The following is a 21,108-nucleotide window of genomic DNA, read 5'->3' as shown; positions in this document are numbered from 1 at the left end:
TCTGGGGAGGAAGTTTAGCCCACTCTGCTTTGCAGAATTGTATTAATTGAGCAGCACCGAAGAGTTTTCCAGCAAGAATGACCTGGATTTAGTTACAGACTTTGACTAGTCCAATGAAAAGTCCAATAACAAGCATTAACATATTCAGCAGTGTAATTAAATAATCCATCAAACAGAACATTGGCATTCAGATCGTTGACTATTTAAAATGTTAAGCACGTGTCTGAATGCAGACAGCTTTATAAATGAGGATAAGCCATATAAATAAATGGTTTAATCTTTGCATGACGCAGATCCGGGTCTCACTGACCATCGAACTGTGGTAGTGCTACTAGAGATGTAATGAGACTCACACCTTCTAAAAACTTCCATTTTAGTCTTGCCACTTCACAGAATATTGAATATGTTTTTGTTTTTTTTGAGACATCTTTGCCTACTTCATGTTGGCAGACAGGTTCTGTTTAAGTGATTTATCGACTCCACTGGTCTGGCAATAATCAAGCCTGGGAAGTAGGGCTGGTGAAAATAAAGGTGTTGGTGTTTATCAAAGTTATTTACAGTTTAACAAGGGAGGAAATTACTTTTTTTTCCGTAGGAAAAGTTGATTTGAGTCCTTATCATCCTGTAAAAAGAGAAAGTATTATCTGAAAACAGCTTTTTGTATTCACTCAGATTATCTTTGTCTAATTTGATTATTTGTTTGATGACCTGAAACATTAAAGTATGACAAAAAAAGCAAAAAGAGTAGAAATTTGGTTTTACAGCTCCTTAATCAATTTAAGCAAGAAAAGATCTGATAGAACTGGCATAATGAAATTTTAGACTGACGTGGCTATGAGAACATGCATTTGCAGGAGGAGGTGGGTGTGACACACGAACACGTTACTGGACAGCAACAAAACGCACACGTATGACAACAGCTGAAAGTGTTTTTTTGTCCCCTGAAGGAGTCAGAAGCCGAGGCTGCGGCTCCGCCTGCAGACAAAACAACACGAGTCCCGCTTGTGTTTACATGCAGGAATCCTGCTGCAGGGTGACGGCGGTCCACGAGTTAACGGGCTTTTTTTTAACGGGGGCTGCAGGGACGGCGAGTGTGCATGCTCCGTCTCGTTCTCCTGCACGTTAAAAATCCGTCGTTAAAGTGGAAATGAGGAGTGAAGGTGAGACAAAAGAGAGAGCCGAGGTCCTGCAGCTCTGGAGGCCCCCCCCCCCCGGGCATATTTCCTTATTGTCTTTTTCCTGCACCGTTTTTCCTGCCTGTGGCTCGCCCCCTCCCCACCAGGCCAATGAACCCAGGGACTCCAGAGTGGGGAGGTTGTAAACAGCCTCTCCAGTGAAGAATTTCAGGGCGGGGCTAAAAGGCAGCCAGAGCACCCACCCCCCTCCCCCATCGTCATTCTCCCCCCTTTTTCCTCACCCAGGCTCGTGCACAGGGCTGGCCATGCACCCACTCCTTTGTTGAAGCTGCATGTTAACCCTTTAAGGTGCAGCATGTGAGGAGGGGAGGGGGGGGGGGGGTGTCACTATCATCATCATCACCATCATGGACAAACAAGGAGGAAGATGGGATGAAGGGTGGTGGTTTCTCTGTGAGACAAAGAGCTTAATGATGATGCGTTTGATGAGAGGCATCACCTGCGCTCCCGACTTCACCTGACAGTCGGCGCACCTTTAACACCAGCGGCGAGGGGGTGTGGGTTCTACGCCGCAGGCAAGGGACCGGGGCAGGATCTGGATCTGGCAGCAGCAGGCAGGGTGACGTGAGTTCATTCTGGCTTCGAGGTTCACTGAGGTTGTGGACTTTAAAAAAAAAAAAAAAGGGGGGAAAAAGCAACACAAACACGGGCGGTCCATCCATAAAAACCAGTTTCCAGGCAGAAAACACTCGTGGACTTGTGCGGGAGGAAATCACAGACTGAGCTCAGCTGTCTCAGGGAGTCAGGAGGGAGAATCCTGAGGCCCGGTTCGACCCAAAAGCCACAGAACCTCAAAGCCACACCTGACTCTCAGCACTTTCCTGTGGAAAGTTAGAGACCTGTTTGCTAACGAGGTTAACTGAGCCTGCAACGGGCCTCAGATGCCCCCGAAAAATCCTCCAGACTGAGAGAAAACCAGGAGGAACTCTGAGGTCATTATTAAAAACAGACCAAGCATGGACAAGTCACCGCCTCGCCGTTCTGTTTTACCCCATAAAAGTCCCTAATGAGCACTTTGTCAGAAAGGGAACGCATTTTTGGAGCTTATCTATATAAAAAATGTATCTTTCGGAAAAAATGGGCAAATTTTGCACCTTTTCATTGTCAAGTTGCAGCATTTTGTGAAGTAAGAAACTCAATTTTTAGTTTAACAGACATTTCAGCTGTGACAGAAAATATTTAATATGAAGGCATTTTGAAAGTATATTCATTATAAAAGTGGGAGATATTTTTAAGCATCTGATTGCACTGATGTTCATATTTATCGCCTTCTGACACTTCTATGTCCGCATCTTCAGAAATAACTATAGAGTAAAAACGTTTTTAACCCCCTTAGAAACATTAATCATTAACAAGTTTGGTGAAAATAAGAAATATTTTAAAAATTATATTTTTGACCACTGCTTTTAGGGACATTTTAGATCTTTATGGAAATTAAATAAATGTTTGAAGACGCCTTCCAAAACTTCTGAAGGCATTCTTGTCTCTAAAAGGATGGGAAGACCATCAATGAAACCACAATTTATTCATAAATATCTGTGTTACGGTGTTTGTTTTAAAGGCCTTAAAACTTGGATACGTTTCTGGAAAATTAGAACATTTTGAAACAATATTACATTTGTTTGTGGTTAAAAGGGATATTTTCTGAACTATCTATTCTCCCAAAATTTTAAATATTTAGAAAAGAGGGAAGATTTTCCTACAACAGGCTCATAAATCGCCCTTCCTCGTGAGTGCAACTATTTCAGCTCGTTCCTCTTTGTGCATTATGAACATTTAACTGCAGGCAATCTCTGAAACAGCATTTTAAAAAAGCGCGGCTGTGCCCACTGAGCTATAATAATACACTGGAGTGCTAATCGCCGCTGTTAGTCGCTGTGAAGCCACCAGCCGCCATATTGGTACTCCCTATTTCCCTCCAGTAACCAGGGAATATGTGCGCTACAGCATCGAATAACGAGGATTTTCTCATGTTCAGGGGGGCTTAAGACTTTAAAAATGTCAAATGCCATATAGTTTTATGTTATGTTCTAAAACTATCAAGTACTGAGAAAGTCATGTGCTGAAATATTTTGCATTTTATTCATTTATGTATATATAACATTTATAAAAATCTAAATAACAATATACAAAGACATATATTTACATATATGTATACATATATACATATAAACATACTTATATATACATATATATATTTAATATGAATAACAAGTAAAATATTTCAGCACCTAATTTCCTAGTAGTTGATAGTGTTAGTACATCCACTGACTGTAGAATTACCTGTGAAACGTTTTCACTCAGCCAGAAAACTGCTTGTTGTTGCAACCAAATCCTATGGGATTCTGTGAGAGTAGGGAGTAGCAAGATGGCGGCCAGTGACTTCAGTTTTTCAGCAAAATCAGCACTCCAGTGTATAATATAGCTCAGTGGTTGTGCTCTGAAACTACAAACACGAGTCGTCTGAAAATAAAGCCCCTCTGGTTGCTTCCTCCTCGTCTACATCTCAGAAAGTTTAGATGTTTTTCTGGGAAACCAACAAAACAGTGAGCTGGTTTATGGTCTGGGGACAAACTCTGGAAGCAGGGACCTCTTGGACAAAAAGTCCAAATCAATGTTTTAAGAAAACTCGGCCCATTGATTTTTTTTTTTACTCCTCTGAGATTTCTAAGAACCAGAAGTCGAGGACGTTCCAACCTGAACATCTTTCACGTTGCGCCAGAACGGACCTGGATTTAAAAACGCCGACATTGACCGCGGCCTCCAACCAAACTAACCTTTTAAATCTTTGTGTTGTTCCGACACAACTAAACGCTTCGCACAGACGGGTTCATATCACACAGTTGTTGTTTTTTTTTTGTAGAAGCAAAGCATTTTCCAGCTGGAATAATAAATCTATCAGAACATACATCATCCCCTTTAGTCAGTATTATAAAAAGGTCACTGACAAACCTCCCAAATCTTGGAGCTGTTGAATAATTTGAAATATTAAATATTTTGTATTATGAAGTGTTTGGTATTAATTTAATTTTCATGTTCTGGTTTTAGATTGACTGCATCCTGCTGTCCTTTTAATGGGTTAAATAGTTTGTTTTTGTTTATCCAGCCTGCTTTGCATGGCTTGGACACCAAAACTTCCCACTATTGTTGTTTGATTTTTGTCTTTTAGGGCCGTGTCCCTATGTTTAATAGTAAATACATTTATTTAATGGAGTTAACTGGCTCTTTTTATGTATCTGCTCCACGGCACATAAGTATTGCCTCTTCTTTAATGTGAGCAGCAGCTAAACGGTCGTCTTTTGTCGTCTAACCGTCAAATCTGGACTAAAACGGCAACAAGGCGACTCTCTGGTGGCTTTACGTCTAACACCAAAGAAAGATTAAGATCTTTTTGTGCATCAGAGACTAAAGTTTATCTTTAAAGTTCAACTCCTGAATTTCTTTCCAAAATGTGGTCCTGAGAACATAATTCTCGATTTAATTTAGGTTTTTAGTCGCAGTTTAGCTAAAACGGTTTATTTAATTTTATGAATCTTAAATTCTATTTATGTTTTCGCTCCAGAAAACTTTACAGTTATTAAATTGCATACGTGACTTAGTGACGAAATTATTGAGGAAAATATAAGACCACGAATATCAAATAACAAAGTGCTTGAAATGGAAGCATTGTAGGAGTAGATTGAAACTCTGGAGAACGTGGAAATTACGCTTAACATTAATTTAATTCAGTCTGAATGTTGGAACATATAGGCCAAGGATATCTAAAAGTGGGAATCTCGATGCAACCAGAAGGTAACAACACTGCTTTGCTAATTCTGGAGTTCACATAAAACTTTTGGGGTTTAGTTTCAGACTTGGCTCCAGATTTTAGATCAAGAGTTCAGTTCTGGATTTTAGTTTCTGGTTCTGAGGTTTAGTTTTTGGGTTCAGTTCATCATCTTGGTTTCAAGGTTTAATTCGAGAGCCTTGTTCCAGATTTTATTTTCATAATTTTGTTAGAATTTTCTCCTTAACTTTGTTTTTTTGAATTTAATCTCAGTCTCAGACTTTTCTGGGTTTTGTTTGACTGGAGATCTAGATTTTGATAACAGAGTTTAACCTGAGAGGTTAGAAATACACCCTAAATGTAGCTTTTCAGATTATAGCGAGTTTTATTCTAGAGTTTATAAGTAGACCCAAGTCCAGAAATTACATGGAGTCCTCCAGAAGATTTGATTTTCTGAGATAATTGTTAGAATTTAGGTGCAGAACTTTATTTTTCCAGGTTAATTTGAAAACTTAGTTCAAGACTTTAGCTTTGCCACTGGTGCCACTGCAAAAACACAACTAAAATAAATTACAATTTTCTTGAAATTAGTGTATTTGTACTTTATTTGAGCAGGTAAACAAGATAATCTGCCAATTGAATAAGATTTTTGCACTTAAAATAGGAAAAACTCATCTGCATCAACTTATTTCAAGTGCATTATATCTAAATATCTGATTTTAGCGGTAAAAATACTCATTCCATTGGCAAATAATCTTATTTACCTCCTCAAATCAAGGACAAATGCACTGATTTTAAGAAAATTTTACTTGTTTTTAGTTGTTTTTGTAGTGTATTTGAAAGTGGAGTGAGACGAGATGGGAAGGAGATGCAGGAGGGGTCGGGGAGTTGAACCCGGGACCCAGCACCACCACCCTGACTTTAGCTCCTAAACGAAGGTCCAGGTTAGTTCCTGAGGTTTAGGGTTTGATCGTCTCTCTTTATTCCAGACTTTAGCTCCAAGCTTAATTTAATGGGTTCAGTTCAAGACTAAAGCTCATGTGTCCAGTTTAAATCTAGAACCAGAATTCATTTCAAACAATAGCACAAAAAAATCTTTTGTCTCAGAATTAAATTCCTACGTTGGTTTCTTGTTTTCAGCTCCTTGGTTCTGTTTAGTTTTCACGCTGTTGTTGAAACCTCAGCAGCTGGTTTGCCTTCTATCAGCAAATGTTACGAATGTTTAAACCACGAATGGAGGGAAACCCTCCAGAATCAGAAGAAAACGGACGACTGGGCCTCATCCTAACGCCAAATCCTTTTCTGCTGTTGTCTCTTTGTTTTCACAGCAAACATTCAGACTTTTGTTAAGTTTGTCCTTCCACTACGTTTTCTCGTTCTTCGTCTTCTGTTACTTTTCTAACGTCTCGCTTTTTTCTGCCTGATCTTTTGATTTTCTTTAGACCCGCTGAAGGGAAAAGGCCCGCTTTGACCTTCTGACATTGTTGTTGCGTCATAGAAAGTAAACTTTATCTTTGCTGAGCTAACATAATCCAGAGCGCTCACACCAGCTAAAATAAACACTTCCTGGATCCGTCTGCTCTTACTTCCCAAAAATCATTCTCTGCTGCCAGATAAGCAGCGCCCTCCTGCAAATGTCTTATTCATATGTTCTGCTTTTTGTTTTTATACGAGATATCATGAACAAAAGACGCCTCGAAAATCTAACAGACGTTTTCCTTTTAACAAATTAAGTTTTATTTAAAGCAGAAGTTATGTCAGGACTCTTGGTGGCATCTTTTGTGTTTTTATTTTTTTTTATTTTTTTACTTTTTAACCAAACAAACCAAATAACTTAAAAAGATATCCCGGCCCAGAACATGTTGACGCGCTGATGATCAGTGCAGCCAAAAAATAAATACAAAGGAAAATTAATCTGAAGATTTAACTGGTGCACAGAGAGATGAAAATAGAGTCAAGTTGGGCAACAGGTTTGGAGACAAAGTTTTAAAGTTTTCCACCAAGACGTGAAAAAACAGATAAAACCATCAGAGACAGAAACCGAAGTAAAGAAACAGGCGAGGAAATTAAATCTCAGGGTTAACCAGCGACTGAAGTCAAAGTTTCCTGGGAACGATTCCTGGAGCTTCGGTGGAGGATCAGAAAAAAATAAATGGTTCTTTTTGGTTTTTAACCCATCATAAAAAAAGATTAGATTTGCGCTTTTATTCATGACTGAAGTTGATGCTGTGTAATTTTTATCTGTTGTAATAAATGCAGCTCAAACAATTTAACAGATTAAATCTTAACTTTCTCAGAGGAAAATGTGAATTTTCTGTTTCCTTTACAAAACCAGCGGTTGAAATAAAAAACGTAGAAGTTTCTTATATTTCAGGATTTTTTTTCTTACGATTAAACTTGTAAAATATCTCCCTACAACAAATTTAGGAAATACAAACAACTAATAAGTTTTATTATTTCTAATCCTTGTGAATTGAAGCTTTCTCTGAATAAAAGTGTTTTCACTATGGGAAAAAAAAAAAAATCAGCAAATAAATATAAACAGGAAATCTAAATAGAGAAATAAAGCAGTATGTATATATATATATATATATATATATATATATATATATATATATATATATATATATTAGGGCTGGGCAACGATTAAAATATTTAATCGCGATTAATCGCCCTGATTAATCGCGATTAATCGCGATTAATCGCATTGTATTTACAAACTCCAAGAATGAATTCAAAAGTAGTGTAAAGAGCACTTTTATTTTAATGTTCTGCTGCCATATGAACAAAAGTGTTGTAACATTTGTAGCACTTATTTTATACTGGATATTTTCAACCCATCTATTGAATTTAGTGCACTAGTTGATCTTTTCTTCATAAGAGAACAGCAAGCACTGCAGCCAAAATATGGCCTTTTTTGACCTGCTGTATATTAGCCAGTCCCTAAGCTTGATGTATCATGAAACTGTTGACCTTTTGGGTTTTGTGTTTTTTTATTTTATTATTACAATTAAATAATAATAATAATAATAATAATAATAATAATAATAATAATAATAATAATAATAATAATAACAATAATGTTATGTTCAGTGTTTTTTCGCTAATCCACCTCTTATATGTTTCAATCAAGGTCTTAATTACATGTTATGTGTGGGCTCCAGTAACATCCATCCATCCATCCATCCATCCATCCATCCATCCATCCATCCATCCATCCATCCATCCATCCATCCACTGATCTACCTGGATGTTCCCTGGAGGACTGAAACGCCTCAGTCAGAGACATCTGTGGGTCTGTCGGGGCAATGACAGAAGTTTCGTCTCCTCTCTCCGTTTCTGGGGCTCGACGTTTTCATGTTTTTTCACGTGCTTAGATAAATTTGTTGTGTTTCCACTGAAATGAACCGGCTTTTTACAAAACATACAGCTTGATTTCATTTACGGTATTAAAATAAAGCCGAACGGTGCTACTTCCCCGTTCATGTTTTTTCGCTGCTGCGGTCTCTCTCAGCTGTTTGTGTATTAAGTTTGTGTGAGAGCTGAGTGGGCGGGCCAGGCTGAGCCTGCGTGCTGATTGGCTGGCGCCGCTGAGCCATGTACGAGAGGGGAGGGGGAGCGGGAGAGTGCTGCCGTGACAGCGCGCTGCAGTCAGCGCGCCTGCTGACTGACACTGACTGAAAGCATGTGAGCAACATGCGTTAATGCGCGATAAAATAAATATCGCCGTTAATAGTCTAATGAATTAACGCAAAATTAACGCGTTAACTTGCCCAGCCCTAATATATATATATATATATATATATATATATATATATATATATATATATATATATAGCGACAGTTTAAACATTAAAATTGAAGCATTGAAAATGAGAATCAGGAGAAAATTCTCCTTTTATTTATGAATTATGCCGGTTTGATAGAAACGACTAATTTAATGATTTTATTTTAGTGAATTTGTTTTTTTTTAAACGCTGCTGCCTGTTTAAGCATTTCCTAGAAATGTAAATAAAATACATTTTGGTGATTTAGACTCAATGTAAAATAATTTAGATTTTTGTTTTATGAAGGTAAAAATAATTGTTTTTCATGAAATAATTTTAATTCCAATACAAGGAAGTTTATTTCAGTAAAAAGCCTTTCCACCAATTTATTAATTAAACACTAAATGAATCAGCTCAGCTCGTTTTCAGAAAAAAACCTTTTGTTTGGGTCGTGTTGTTTGAGAAACTGAGAATTAAAATAAAATTTTAGACATTTTAACACAGGATCAAAAAGCAGCTGAATTTCGCCAATTAATAATGTTTTCAGAAATAAACAGAAAGTGTGTGATGTAGAAAAAAAAAATCTGTGGTTGATGTTTAGAAACACTAAAAAAAGAGACACTTCTGAAAAGAGGTTTAAGTGAGTAAACTTGAGTATTTAGAGAAATGTGAAGCATTGGTGTTAATTTACATTAAAAAGTAAAGTCGACTCCTTATCAGGCTGGATTTAAACCCCAAACTGTTTCTGCTCCTTCATCGTCTGAGCAGCAGAGACTCTCTCCTCCTCTTCCTCGGGTTCTGAGGTCCGACCCGGAGCCAGCAGCCGGTCCTGAATCCTCGGCACAGAGAGGCGCGTTTGCTTTCCAGGAACCCTGCGTGAGAAACCTGGACGTCCTCCAGATGGTTTATATCAGCAGCCTGACAGCAGCAGGAGGAACCTTCTCTAAATCTGGAAACTGGGCCGTGTTTTTACTTTTTTTTTTTTCCAGTCGAATCTCTGGACGCCTCAAACATGAAAGGAAAAAAAAAAAAGGAGGGGGAATAAGAAAAACAGAGTTTCTGCTCCACAAACAGTCGGCTGGTCTGAACCTGAACATCGAAGCTCCTGCAGACGTTAAAGATACGATAATTCAGTAACGATAAATATCGATCGGTAGACGTGTATCGATGATAGAAAATGGTCAATAAAAAGTTCAATAAAAGTTTTCCTTCCTTTTTCATTCTAGCCATGTAGGTTAATATTACAGTCATTACATCCTCCCAACCAATCACAACGCAGACCCAGGAAGCTCCGCCCCCTTTAGAGAGTTCAGAGAGCATGTGTTCTTTTTTCTGTTTTAAAAACTTGTAGTTTTGGTGAAAAGTTGGTTGACTAAAGGGTTGAGTTTGAATTCAGTGTTTGTGTCTGTATCTAAAAATAAACCGGCCAGGACTTTACTTAAAAAAATAAAAAAAATGTTTTTAATTTGTTTATAATTATCGATATCGATCAATATGATTTCTATTTTATCAATGTTTTTTTTCTATATTATCCAGCCCTAGTTAAATCTGCTGTTGGATCGCAGTGATTTATTCTCACACATCCACTTCCACAAGAACAATGGAGACGAATGAAAAAAACATCTCAGTTTCAGAGTAATTTTAAATGATTTTTAATTCCTCAAAGAGGATTAAATGGCTGTTCAGCTTTATCACAATCTGCAGACCTTTGTTACGCTGTTTTCTGTCGTCTCTCAGGATGTTAACGTTCAGTTTCAGTCAATTTCCGTTTAAAATCTACGCAACGTACAGCCGACACCGTCCTGGTGCTACTAAGACTGGATCTGCGTCAATCCTACCTTCTGCCAGTAAAACTGTTATCTTTGAGATGTTTCAATATTCTGCAAAATAAAAAAAAGGGGGAAAAATTGTGTCCTCGCAAAAAAAAAAAAAGAGCCTAAAGATAAAATTTAAAACTGGTTCTTTTCCAAGCTGTCTGTGAATGAAAAGGCAGCTACGGTCCAAAAATTCACCCTATTAAAAGCTGGTAAGGCAAAATTTAAAGACAAAAGTTTCAAATCTAAAAAGATAAATGTGGGTCATTGAGTTATTTTTGCATCGGTTCAATATTAGTTACGTTAGTTTCAACAGATTCCACATCATAAAATCTAGGTGTCACCACATTCCTTAAATTATTTTTATTTAAAGGAAACACAGAATTCAGTCCCGAATCAGAACCCGGTGGAAAACCAACACAGAAGACATTTTGTTCTTAGAAACGGGAAACTAGCAGAGAAGCACAACTTACAACAGGCGGGTAAAGAACCTGATGCCATCAGTTCTTGTTACATGAATTTCAGGTCAGTCATGTGAACAAAACTGGTTCGTCTCTGGAATTCGTGGTCCAAATGTTTCAGCTGGTGCTTCAGAAGGTCGACTTTACGACTAGAAACTCAGAAACGAAAACCGCCGGAAAGAAATGGAAATAATCACATCACTGGATGTCATGTTTTTAATAAAAAGGAAAAAGTGATTATGCCTCATTGATTTAATAACACAAAACATCAGAAATATACATGTATGAAATGTTTATTTCTGCACCTAAAATTGGAGTTTAATGCTGAGGATGAGAAATTTCCTGTTTTACCTTCTGCTGTTACACCATCAACTGGTTTTCCCACCGGTTGGATCAGAAATTCCAATGTCCAAGAAAATAAACGGAAATTATCAAATAATGAGTGATAATTATGAATGTGATGAACTCCAGCTGTCACAAAGAAGGCACACTTTTCTTACCTTTTGCTATAAGGAAACATAATTTAAAGAAAATAATGAGATCCAGCACTTTGGAACTCCAAAACTGATATTTCTTCCCCTATGTTGTCAGCATGTCTTCTTGTCCCCAAATTATTTAAAGTTAAAAAGCAAAACAGACTTAACCAAAAATATTTTTCTGAAATTGTATGAAAGGGAGTAAAGAAAGCAGCCAAAGTCTAAAAGAAATAAAAAAATTAAAGAACGTTTAGAGAGCCAGGAAAACTACAGAGATCGACTGTTTATTTGAACATAATTAAACGAGAAATTCACAGAGACAGCATACAACCCCATAAAATCCTACAGCAAGTGAACGCAGCACCATATGGTTGGCCAATTGGCTGCTTGTTGTAATATCTCCATGGCAGCAGGAGCAGGACAGAAAGAACCTGCAGCCTGAGAACTGGATTTATTTGAGTTTTTCTGTGTTTACCTGCAGGAAGGGACAAAACTTTCCTAAACATTGGTGTTCAGGGGAAGGAGAAGCTTTCAGAAAGCAGAAACAGCTGTGATGGGTTTGGTCTGCTGATGTGTGTGTGAATGCAGAACCGGTGATTTTTTAGAATGAGCTCAGGACCGGAAAAGAAAAGCTGCAGTTTGTCTCCCCCTGCTGGTCATTCCGCTGCCACTGCAGCGCCCCGCTGTCTCTTTGTTTCCAGACAAAGCAGGACGAGTAAAAACAAACCCAGATATTCTCACCCGTTAACTGCAGACAGCACGCGTCTACTACAGGTTTAAATTATTAAAAATACATTTTAGAAAAAGAGTTTTATGTAGAGAAAATAAATATTTCCAAAAAAAAAAGGCCCAACAAATTCTCTTTCAGGAGCGTTTCTGCTTTTATCTTATTATATTTCGTTCTGTACGCACAAATAAAGCTGTCTAAGTCTAAGTTATCCGTATTTTTTGTGGTATTTTCTGTCATCTGTCCAGAGAGCAGGATGTTCGGTTAATTAGAAAAATATTTCTATCATGCAGCTGAGTAACAAACGTCACATTCATTCTGTTTTCTTCCTTTAGTTCAGCTTTTCGGTTTCCTTACTGGATCTCAACTCTGAGTCCTGGTCTGTTTCTCAGTCCGTGTCCTTCTCCTCCTCCATTTCCCGGCGTTCTCCTCGATCTCGATCTGCTGTCCGCTCTGCGGCGATTTGACGCCAAACACCCGCCTCTCCACCTCCAGCACCGCGTCGAACAGACGCCAGGCCTCCACGTCCAGCATGAAGGCGAAGAGCTGCAGCAGCCAGACGAAGGAGCGCGGCAGCGTCGGCTCCAGCTCGCCGTAATGACTGCTGCACGTCCTGCAGTAGAGGAGAAGCACACGTCTGGGTCTGGCACCAGAACCCTCATCCGCGAGCCGGCGCCGGCTGAGCTCAGACTCACCGGGGGTTGCAGGGTCGGAGCGGCGGATGCCAGTATTTGAAGTTCCAGGGAGTCACGAAGCCGCGGTTCAGGGAGACGACTCCGTCCAGCTTCAGGTGGTGCAGGCCGGGCCCGTCCGACCCGTTCGACCCGTCCTCGCCCCCCCAGCAGAACAGGAAGCTGGAGGGTCCGGCGTCCTGGACGGCGGCCGGTTGGGAAGACAGCCTCTTAAAACACATCTGGATACTCTCGGAGATTCCTGCACAGAAACGACGCCTTTCAGTTCCGCTTCCTGCTTTGTTCTCTCAATAAATAACAAAAAAAAACCCAAAAAACACACGATGGGGAACCTGAGCAACAGATGAACGCCCCAATAAAACCACGCGGATGGTTCTACAAAGTTCTGCCGATTTGGATCGGAGTCGGCACAATTTCAAAATAAAAGTCATGAGAAAAGAAGCCCTAATTGATTTGACTGAGGTTAGTTTTCTGCAGCCCTCTGTTAAAAAAAGGCACCACAAAGCATGCCTGGAGGTTTCAGCTCTGGACTTTGACTAGACTGTTTAGGGACCACTGATTGGTCAATGATCCAGTTCTAGCAGCAGAACCTCTGCAGGGCTTTATTTGGCTCCAAGCCGTTTGGAAATGGCCTCCCAACCCCGACTGCTTCTAAACAACAACAACAAAATGGCCTTTTAGTGTTTATTCAGATTCTTACTTCTCTTCTTTATCGCAAAATGTTTGTCCCTCTTGTTTGTGAAAAACACATTCTTTCCTTTCCACTGTTTCCTGTAAAACAAAAACAGAATTAATGGGCGTTAAAACAAGCTATTAATAAATAAAATCCTATAAAAACCTGCAGTGAGGAACGGCTAACCCTGAACCCAGACTTGCAGGTGACTTGACGTCTCACCTGGCGATGTCCTGGTTCCTCCTCTGCTGAGCCCGGGTCAAAGCGGCCTGAACCAGTCGGTACCACTTCCTGAAGCTGAACAGCTCTGTGGAGCAGAACCAAAGCCGCTATAAATGACCCGGTGCACAGAGCTGCACAACGCGTCACTAAATTATTTAAGTCACATCATCCCTGGACGCGCTGTGGCGAGGAGCTGCAGTAAATCAGTCGGGCCGGTCTGTGCCAGATTATATCAGCTGAAACTTGTAGATCGATGCAGTATTTACGGATTTAAAACGTAAAGATGTAATAAAGTGCTAAAATCATTAAGAAACAAAACCAAAGAAGCAACTTTTTTTAAAAAAAAAACTTGTAGTTCAGATGGAAATGAGGCGTTTTATCTTAATAACCAGCAGCTGGACTAACGGCTCATTATCTGGACTCCATTAATCTTATTCAGCTAAGACGCGCTGCAGGGATACCGGACTTCCTGAACCAGATCTTTTCATCTCAGATTTCCAGCCTGAAAATTTACTTTCAGTTCATTTTAAAAGTGTAAATACAAAAAAGTTCACAGCGATTTTATCACAGGTACTTTTATGGTGGTTACACTTTAACTGTGGAACCCCAGGATAGACCAGACAATTAGACAACCGGCTGGATAGATTGACGGATAATTAGATGGATGGACCCACCGGTGGATAAATAAAAGCTTAACAACAGGGTGGAGGGCTCAAACTGGAAAATAAAATACATTTTTTGTACTTTTTTCTTTTTCCCATCCGTAATCAGACCTGGAAAATAAATCCAGGCTTTTTCTTTACATCCGCAAGAACCCAGAAGAACTAAAACTCTCTTCTGCTGCTTAAAGGACTGATGCTGATAAATAAGCTACGTTTACATGGACTAAAGTAAGCGTAATAAAAGGGCCGATCGGAATAAAAAGGCATCATGTAAACGAGCCAAATGGAATATGATGATCGGATTAAGATCAATCAGAATTAAATAATAATTTTAATAAGAGTGGTGGTTTATGCCGATTGATAATCTGATCAACGTTCATGTAAACGTTTGCCACATTCAGAATAACTTGATCCTGACAAACTGACGCATTTCCACGTTGGCGAGTAGCGGAAATACGTCAGGAAGCAAAACTGTTGGCGCTCCTGATAAAACCTGTTTAAAAAAACTAAAAGAGCTCAAAATCGTTGCTTTACTCTAACGTTTCAGCCGTAATTAGAACATCGTGTAAGTCCAGCCTGGGCGCTCAGAAGACAAACAAACTCGTATAAAACTGCTTTGTTTACTATTTTTGTAGTTTAGCAAAGACGGAAGTTCTTCTGTATTTTTTCTTTTTAGGGGAATGTGATAACTGTGTAAGTCAGAGTGGTTCTACTCTGAATAAAACCAGCTGCATATACTCGCTCGTTATAGTGGGATTAATTGATTGTGTGGCCATATAAACAGTACAATCCGATTATTATTATTATTATTATTACATTTCAACCAGATAGTGAGATTTTGTCATTGTAAACACGGCTATTGAGGTTCATCGATACAACGGCCGGCCAACATTTTGGGACGATATTTGCATTTCTGTTTTTCTTGTATCGGTTGATACGTGCGTTCGCCGATTCATTAGCATACTCTGGTTCAGATTGTTCACATATTTTGTTGTTGTTACATTGCCGTCTACAAATACTCTGAGGAAGGTCATTTGCACGATAAAGTCTCATGCTGCAACATCAACCGCAAACATTTAAGTGTTTAAGTTTGTTTTATTATATATTTAAATATTATTTAACATCTATTTGCTATCCATTGTTAATATGTTTTGTTAATAAATGTTTCTTTTTTTTTATAATTGAGATTTGTGTAACATTTGTCATCCTTGTGTCATAAAAAAAAAAAAGAAGGCAGCAAATATCGGGGATCGATTAGACCAGGGGTGTCAAACTCATTTTGGTTTAGGGGCCGCATTCAGCTTAATCTGATCTCAAGAGGGCCACACGAGTTAACTCATTGCAAGATTAAATAGAGCTAATAAATGTGGACTTGTTGTTGATTTTTATATTAAGTTAATTTCACTTTTACACAATATATTATGAATAACCTCAGCGTTTTTAAGAAAAGTATGTGCAATTTCAACAATACTTTTACTCAGTTAAACATTTACTTGTGGATTATGCATAAGAACTGATCACAGTGATTATACAATGTTGAAAAATATTTATTCATATTTTTTGGAACTTAAAAACCCGGCCCTGCATGACAAAATACATCAAACAGATAAAAATTAAGAAATGATTTGAATTTTTCCACACCTGAAGCTTAATCTGCTAATTAAAACACAGCGCCCCTCGTGGACAATATAGGAACTGCATATTTTCAATTAAACGAAGTACATGTTTTTTTCAATAATTGTTTTATCATTCTCTTCCTTTTATCTTGTCCACTTGTGAAAGTCAAATCTGATGAGCTCTTTGTGGCATCTTATTGCCACATTGCCAGACAGGACACTGGAAAAAAATTAAAAAATAAATAAATTGTTTTTTTTTTTTTTATAATGATAATGCATTTAGCCACAGGGCCGTATGTTTGACACCCCTGGGTTAGACCGATGTGAAAATAATCGGTATCGGCCAAAAAGACGTGTATCGGTGCATCTCTAGTGATAAATTCCCACGGCTGTGGGTGGGAGGAACCAAAGACAGAACGGTAACACGCATCAGAGGACAAACCTGAGTCATCCTGGGAACCAGCCTTGTTTGATAAATCCCTGAAACACAGAGACGAAAGTCATAAAAAAGGTGCAGCAGCGATTGGGAGTTCTTCCCGATAAACAGTTCAGGCGGGTCAGGTACCACTCGGTTTGGTCGTCCAGTCCAAACAACACCTTCATGGTGACGATGAGGAGGGCGGCGGCCTGCAGGTCGTACGCCGGCAGGTCGGGCTGCGAGGCCAGGTCCACGGTGTGGCAGCTCTCGTCGGCCATATCCGCACGCTCCATCAGGACGCAGACCCACCTGTGCAGCTGGTCTGGAGACAAGGAGCGGCAGGAAGGGTGTTAGCGGCGCCGGTACCGGTCTGAGGGACTAACTGGGTCCGGCAGGTGAGGGTGTTACCGGGCAGGTTAGCGTCGGTCAGGTAACGCAGGCAGAGTGGCGCTGGATGGAGCAAGGTCTGCTGGCTGACTGGAGGAAAGGCAGGAAGCTGCAGAAAGAGAAGCAGGCCCTGCGCCTCTTTGTGGACGGAGCGATGAGACGGGATGGTCTGCAGGAGGAAGGGGAAAAAATAAATAAAAGTCAAAAATGGATAAAAACACTTTGCAAAAGTTCTGATCCAACATCACAATTCACGCCATTTTTATTTGAAAACACAGATTATTTTAATTTCTAAGGTGTGAATGAGAGCAACTCATTGTGGCGCCGTCTCTTTAAATCTACTTTACACCACCTCCTTCGGCCATTTTTGTAGTTTAATAGCAAACATACGACGACCTCGTGGTGCAGAAATGTTTTATTCACAAATTCTCTATCTTACAAAGTTTTTTGTGGAGGTTGCTGAGGCACCGATGTCGGAAATTTTCTGTGAAAAATAAAAAACTTAACCAGGCTCTGATGCTGGGGGACGCTGTAATGAACAATCAAACGTCTTTAAACTTCTCCACTTCCTTCCGACATCCCTGAGACTATAAAAATAGCTACGAGAAATAAAAACAGTGATCAGATCCATGAAATTAATTACCTTGTTTAGCCCTGAAAAATAAAATTGTTCACAGTATTTTGTTGCCCTTAAGAATATGACCCAAACCGAATTAAATGACATCCACGCAGCTCCGGGACAGACTAAACTTTAACTTCTCTGCACTCACAGAGACTGCAAATCCACAGAAAAATGTATATAAGAGCTAAAAAAGTGAATTTTGCATGATAGGTACCCTTTAAGACAAGAGAATCAATTTTATTATTTAACGGTTCAGGACAGATTTTCCCATTTATTTCTCTAATCCAAGGACACAAACCAAGGACAAGCTGTTTGAAATCCTAAATGTCTAATAAATAATTGTGACTGTGCATTTTAAGAAGTCTAAAACTCATAATTATTAGCTGGTAAAATTACAATATTAAAATTAGCATTGGCTTGTAATATTAATAATAACTTGAGTCGTCTTAGCTTGTTGAGTAACATAGTCGTTAGTTTAGTTTTGTTACCATCTAACAGAACATCTTAATTCATGCTGCAACGCATCTTCGTCCATTTTAACGGGAGCCAAGCAGTGACTGTGTGCAAGAAACTACAACTTGAAATGTAAGCATTAGCATCTTCAGCCTGCATAGATTTCAGTGTATTAAGGTTGTTTTTGTTCATTTCTGACAAAATTATGCTTAGGCATTAAAATAAATAAATAAATAAATCCCAATTACCGTATTTTACGGAATATAAGTCGCTCCAGAATATAAATCAGATCAGTCAAAAAATGCGTCACAAAGAGGGAAAAAAAACATAAAAGTTGCATTTATTTAGAAATTTCTCACAATCTAAGACTAAAAACTGACATTTAATCTGGTAAACAGACTTATTCAATCACAGAGCTGTATCCACAACCGGCTGAATAACGTGGAACATGACTGGGAGGATGAATGGAGTAAACTTCAAGGTTTTATCCAGCGTATTTCATCATTACGCTGAAAGTTGTCAAAATTATGCCTAAATCAGACCATGAGCGTACCGGTGCTACATGCTAAGCTAACAGTACGACACGGATGTTTCAGAGCAACATAAAGCTCACGTGCATCAGTGAAGGTGTGAGCCGCCTGGACTACACAGCTGTTAGCTAGCGCTAGCTGCTATTAGCTTAACAGACAGCCCAGTAACAGTTTCTGTCTCGGTCTGGTTCCTTAGAGCTGCTCCACACAACGCTCTGCTGAATTAATGCAGACTGAAACAGTGAAACAACATATGTACATGCGTTCAGACTTTGTTGTCTATAAGTTAATGTTTTAATTAATTTATAAGTGGAGCAGAAGCAGAATAGTTTTTACAAGCCTAGAGCGCCCTCTGGTGGCTATAGGCGGTAATCTTTACACCTTGCTTCATGTTGGTCAGGATGAATTACCATTTAATATTGATATAAATCACACCTGACTGTAAGTAGCAGGATCGGCCAAACTAAGAAAAAAAGTACGACTTAAAGTCCGAAAAATACGGTATTAGCTACTAATGTCAACATTAGTAGGCTAGCATTAGTACCCCAAATTTCCTGATATTTCAGTGGATTATGACTGATTTTGTCCAAGTCAGAAAATCATTATTAGATGTGAACAGTGTTAGCATCCTAAGATTAGCATAATAACATTAGCCTGAGCTGTAAATAGTAATTTAATCACAGCAGTACAGTGAATTTCCAGTGACCGACCTCGACATGGAAGAAAAGAGCCTCCTGACCAACCAGCTTCATCTCTTCGGGAAGTTGCTCGTAGGCGGTCACATAAGGAACGTGACCATCTTTCACCAGCCTGAAACCACACAGGTCAGGGTGAAAGGTTCGTTTAGCAGCAGCTATGAACACATGACAAGAACGTCTGGCAGCCTGGAAACAAAACTATAGTAATGTTTGTTCTCTGTAAAAGTGTATGGATGGATTAAAGATGAAAAAGTTTGAATGCAACAGTTTTACTATAAGTCAGCAACAAAATAATGGGTTAGAAGCCAGAGCCTGGGGAACTCCATTTCTAATACATGTTTATGTGGGAGACAGAACATTTAAACCATTTAAACCATTGTCTATAGCCGCTTATCCGTGCGGCAGAGCTCTGTCTAAAGCAGGGGTGTCAAACATACGGCCCGCGGGCCGCATCCGGCCCGCCGAACAATTTAGTCCGGCCCTGTGGCTAAATGCATTATCATTATATATATATAAAAAAAAAAAAATATATATATATATTATATATATATATAGATAGGGCTGGGCAAGTTAACGCGTTAATTTCGTGTTAATCATTAGACTATTAACGGCGATATTTATTTATCGCGCATTAACGCATGTTGCTCACATGCTTCAGTCAGTGTCAGTCAGGCAGCACTCTCCCGCTCCCCCTCCCCTCTCGTACATGGCTCAGCGGCAGCAAATCAGCACACGGTCAGCAGCCAGCCTGGCCCGCCCACTTAGCTCTCACACAAATTGACAAACAAACAGCTGAGAGAGACCGCAGAGCGAAAAAACATGAACAGGGGAAGTAGCACCGTTTGGCTTTATTTTAATACCGTAAATGAAATCAAGCTGTATGTTTTGTGAAAAGCCGGTTCTTTTCATTGGAAACACAACAAATTATCTAAGCACGTGAAAAAAACATGAAAACGTCGAGCCCCAGAAACGGAGAGAGGAGACGAAACTTCTCTCACTGCCCCGACAGACCCACAGACGTCTCTGACTGAGGCGTTTCAGTCCTCCAGGGACATCCAGGTAGATCAGTGGATGGATGGATGGATGGATGGATGGATGGATGGATGGATGGATGGATGATGGATGGATGTTACTGGAGCCCACACATAACTGCAATTAAGACCTTGAAAGAACCCAGTACATATATTAAAAAGTGTTATTTAAGATAAGATAACATTAGCTAATCCTTTTTTTATCCCACGACGGGGAAATTATAGGATTAAAGCAACAGGCAGGTGCACACAACACAGACAAAATTACATAAGGATTGAAATATATAAGAGGTGGATTAGCGAAAAAACACTGAACATAACATATTATTATTATTATTATTATTGTTATTTAATTTTAATAATAAAATAAAAACACAAAACCCAAAAGGTCAACAGTTTCATGATACATCAAGCTTAGGGTCTGGCTAATATACAGCAGGTCAAAAAAGGCCATATTTTGGCTGCAGCAGTGCTGCTGTTCTCTTATGAAGAAAAGATCAACTAGTGCACTAAATTCAATAGATGGGTCGAAAATATCCAGTATAAAAATAAGTGCTACAAATGTTACAACACTTTTGTTCATATGGCAGCAGGACATTAAAATAAAAGTGCTCTTTACACTACTTTTGAATTCATTCTTGGAGTTTGTAAATACAATGCGATTAATCGCGATTAATCGCGATTAATCGCGATTAATCAGGGCGATTAATCGCGATTAAATATTTTAATCGTTGCCCAGCCCTATATATATATAATATATATATATATATATTTTTTTCCCCAGTGTCCTGTCTGGCAATGTGGCAATAAGATGCCACAAAGAGCTCATCAGATTTGACTTTCACAAGTGGACAAGATAAAAGGAAGAGAATGATAAAACAATTATTGAAAAAAACA

General features: G+C 39.0%; 1 protein-coding gene across 1 annotated transcript in view; it reads right to left on the bottom strand.

Moving 5' to 3' along the window:
• Positions 1 to 11,743: 11,743 nt before the first annotated feature.
• The window catches only part of LOC118559858 (TATA box-binding protein-associated factor RNA polymerase I subunit B-like), a 14,678-nt gene continuing 5,313 nt past the window's right edge, over positions 11,744 to 21,108 (bottom strand). Inside the window, exons 2-9 of the mRNA XM_036130389.1 lie at positions 19,193 to 19,292; positions 16,857 to 17,046; positions 16,618 to 16,812; positions 16,515 to 16,552; positions 13,795 to 13,901; positions 13,600 to 13,670; positions 12,903 to 13,140; positions 11,744 to 12,820 (exon numbers count right to left, since the gene is read on the bottom strand). Of these exons, the coding sequence (XP_035986282.1) occupies positions 12,571 to 12,820; positions 12,903 to 13,140; positions 13,600 to 13,670; positions 13,795 to 13,901; positions 16,515 to 16,552; positions 16,618 to 16,812; positions 16,857 to 17,046; positions 19,193 to 19,292 (1,189 nt within the window). The 3' untranslated portion in view covers positions 11,744 to 12,570. The remainder of the gene's footprint in view (positions 12,821 to 12,902; positions 13,141 to 13,599; positions 13,671 to 13,794; positions 13,902 to 16,514; positions 16,553 to 16,617; positions 16,813 to 16,856; positions 17,047 to 19,192; positions 19,293 to 21,108) is intronic.

The sequence above is a fragment of the Fundulus heteroclitus genome, unplaced genomic scaffold (assembly GCF_011125445.2).
Source record: "Fundulus heteroclitus isolate FHET01 unplaced genomic scaffold, MU-UCD_Fhet_4.1 scaffold_36, whole genome shotgun sequence".
In the NCBI taxonomy this organism is placed as follows: Eukaryota; Metazoa; Chordata; class Actinopteri; order Cyprinodontiformes; family Fundulidae; genus Fundulus; species Fundulus heteroclitus.
This window is presented reverse-complemented; position numbering and strand designations above follow the sequence as displayed.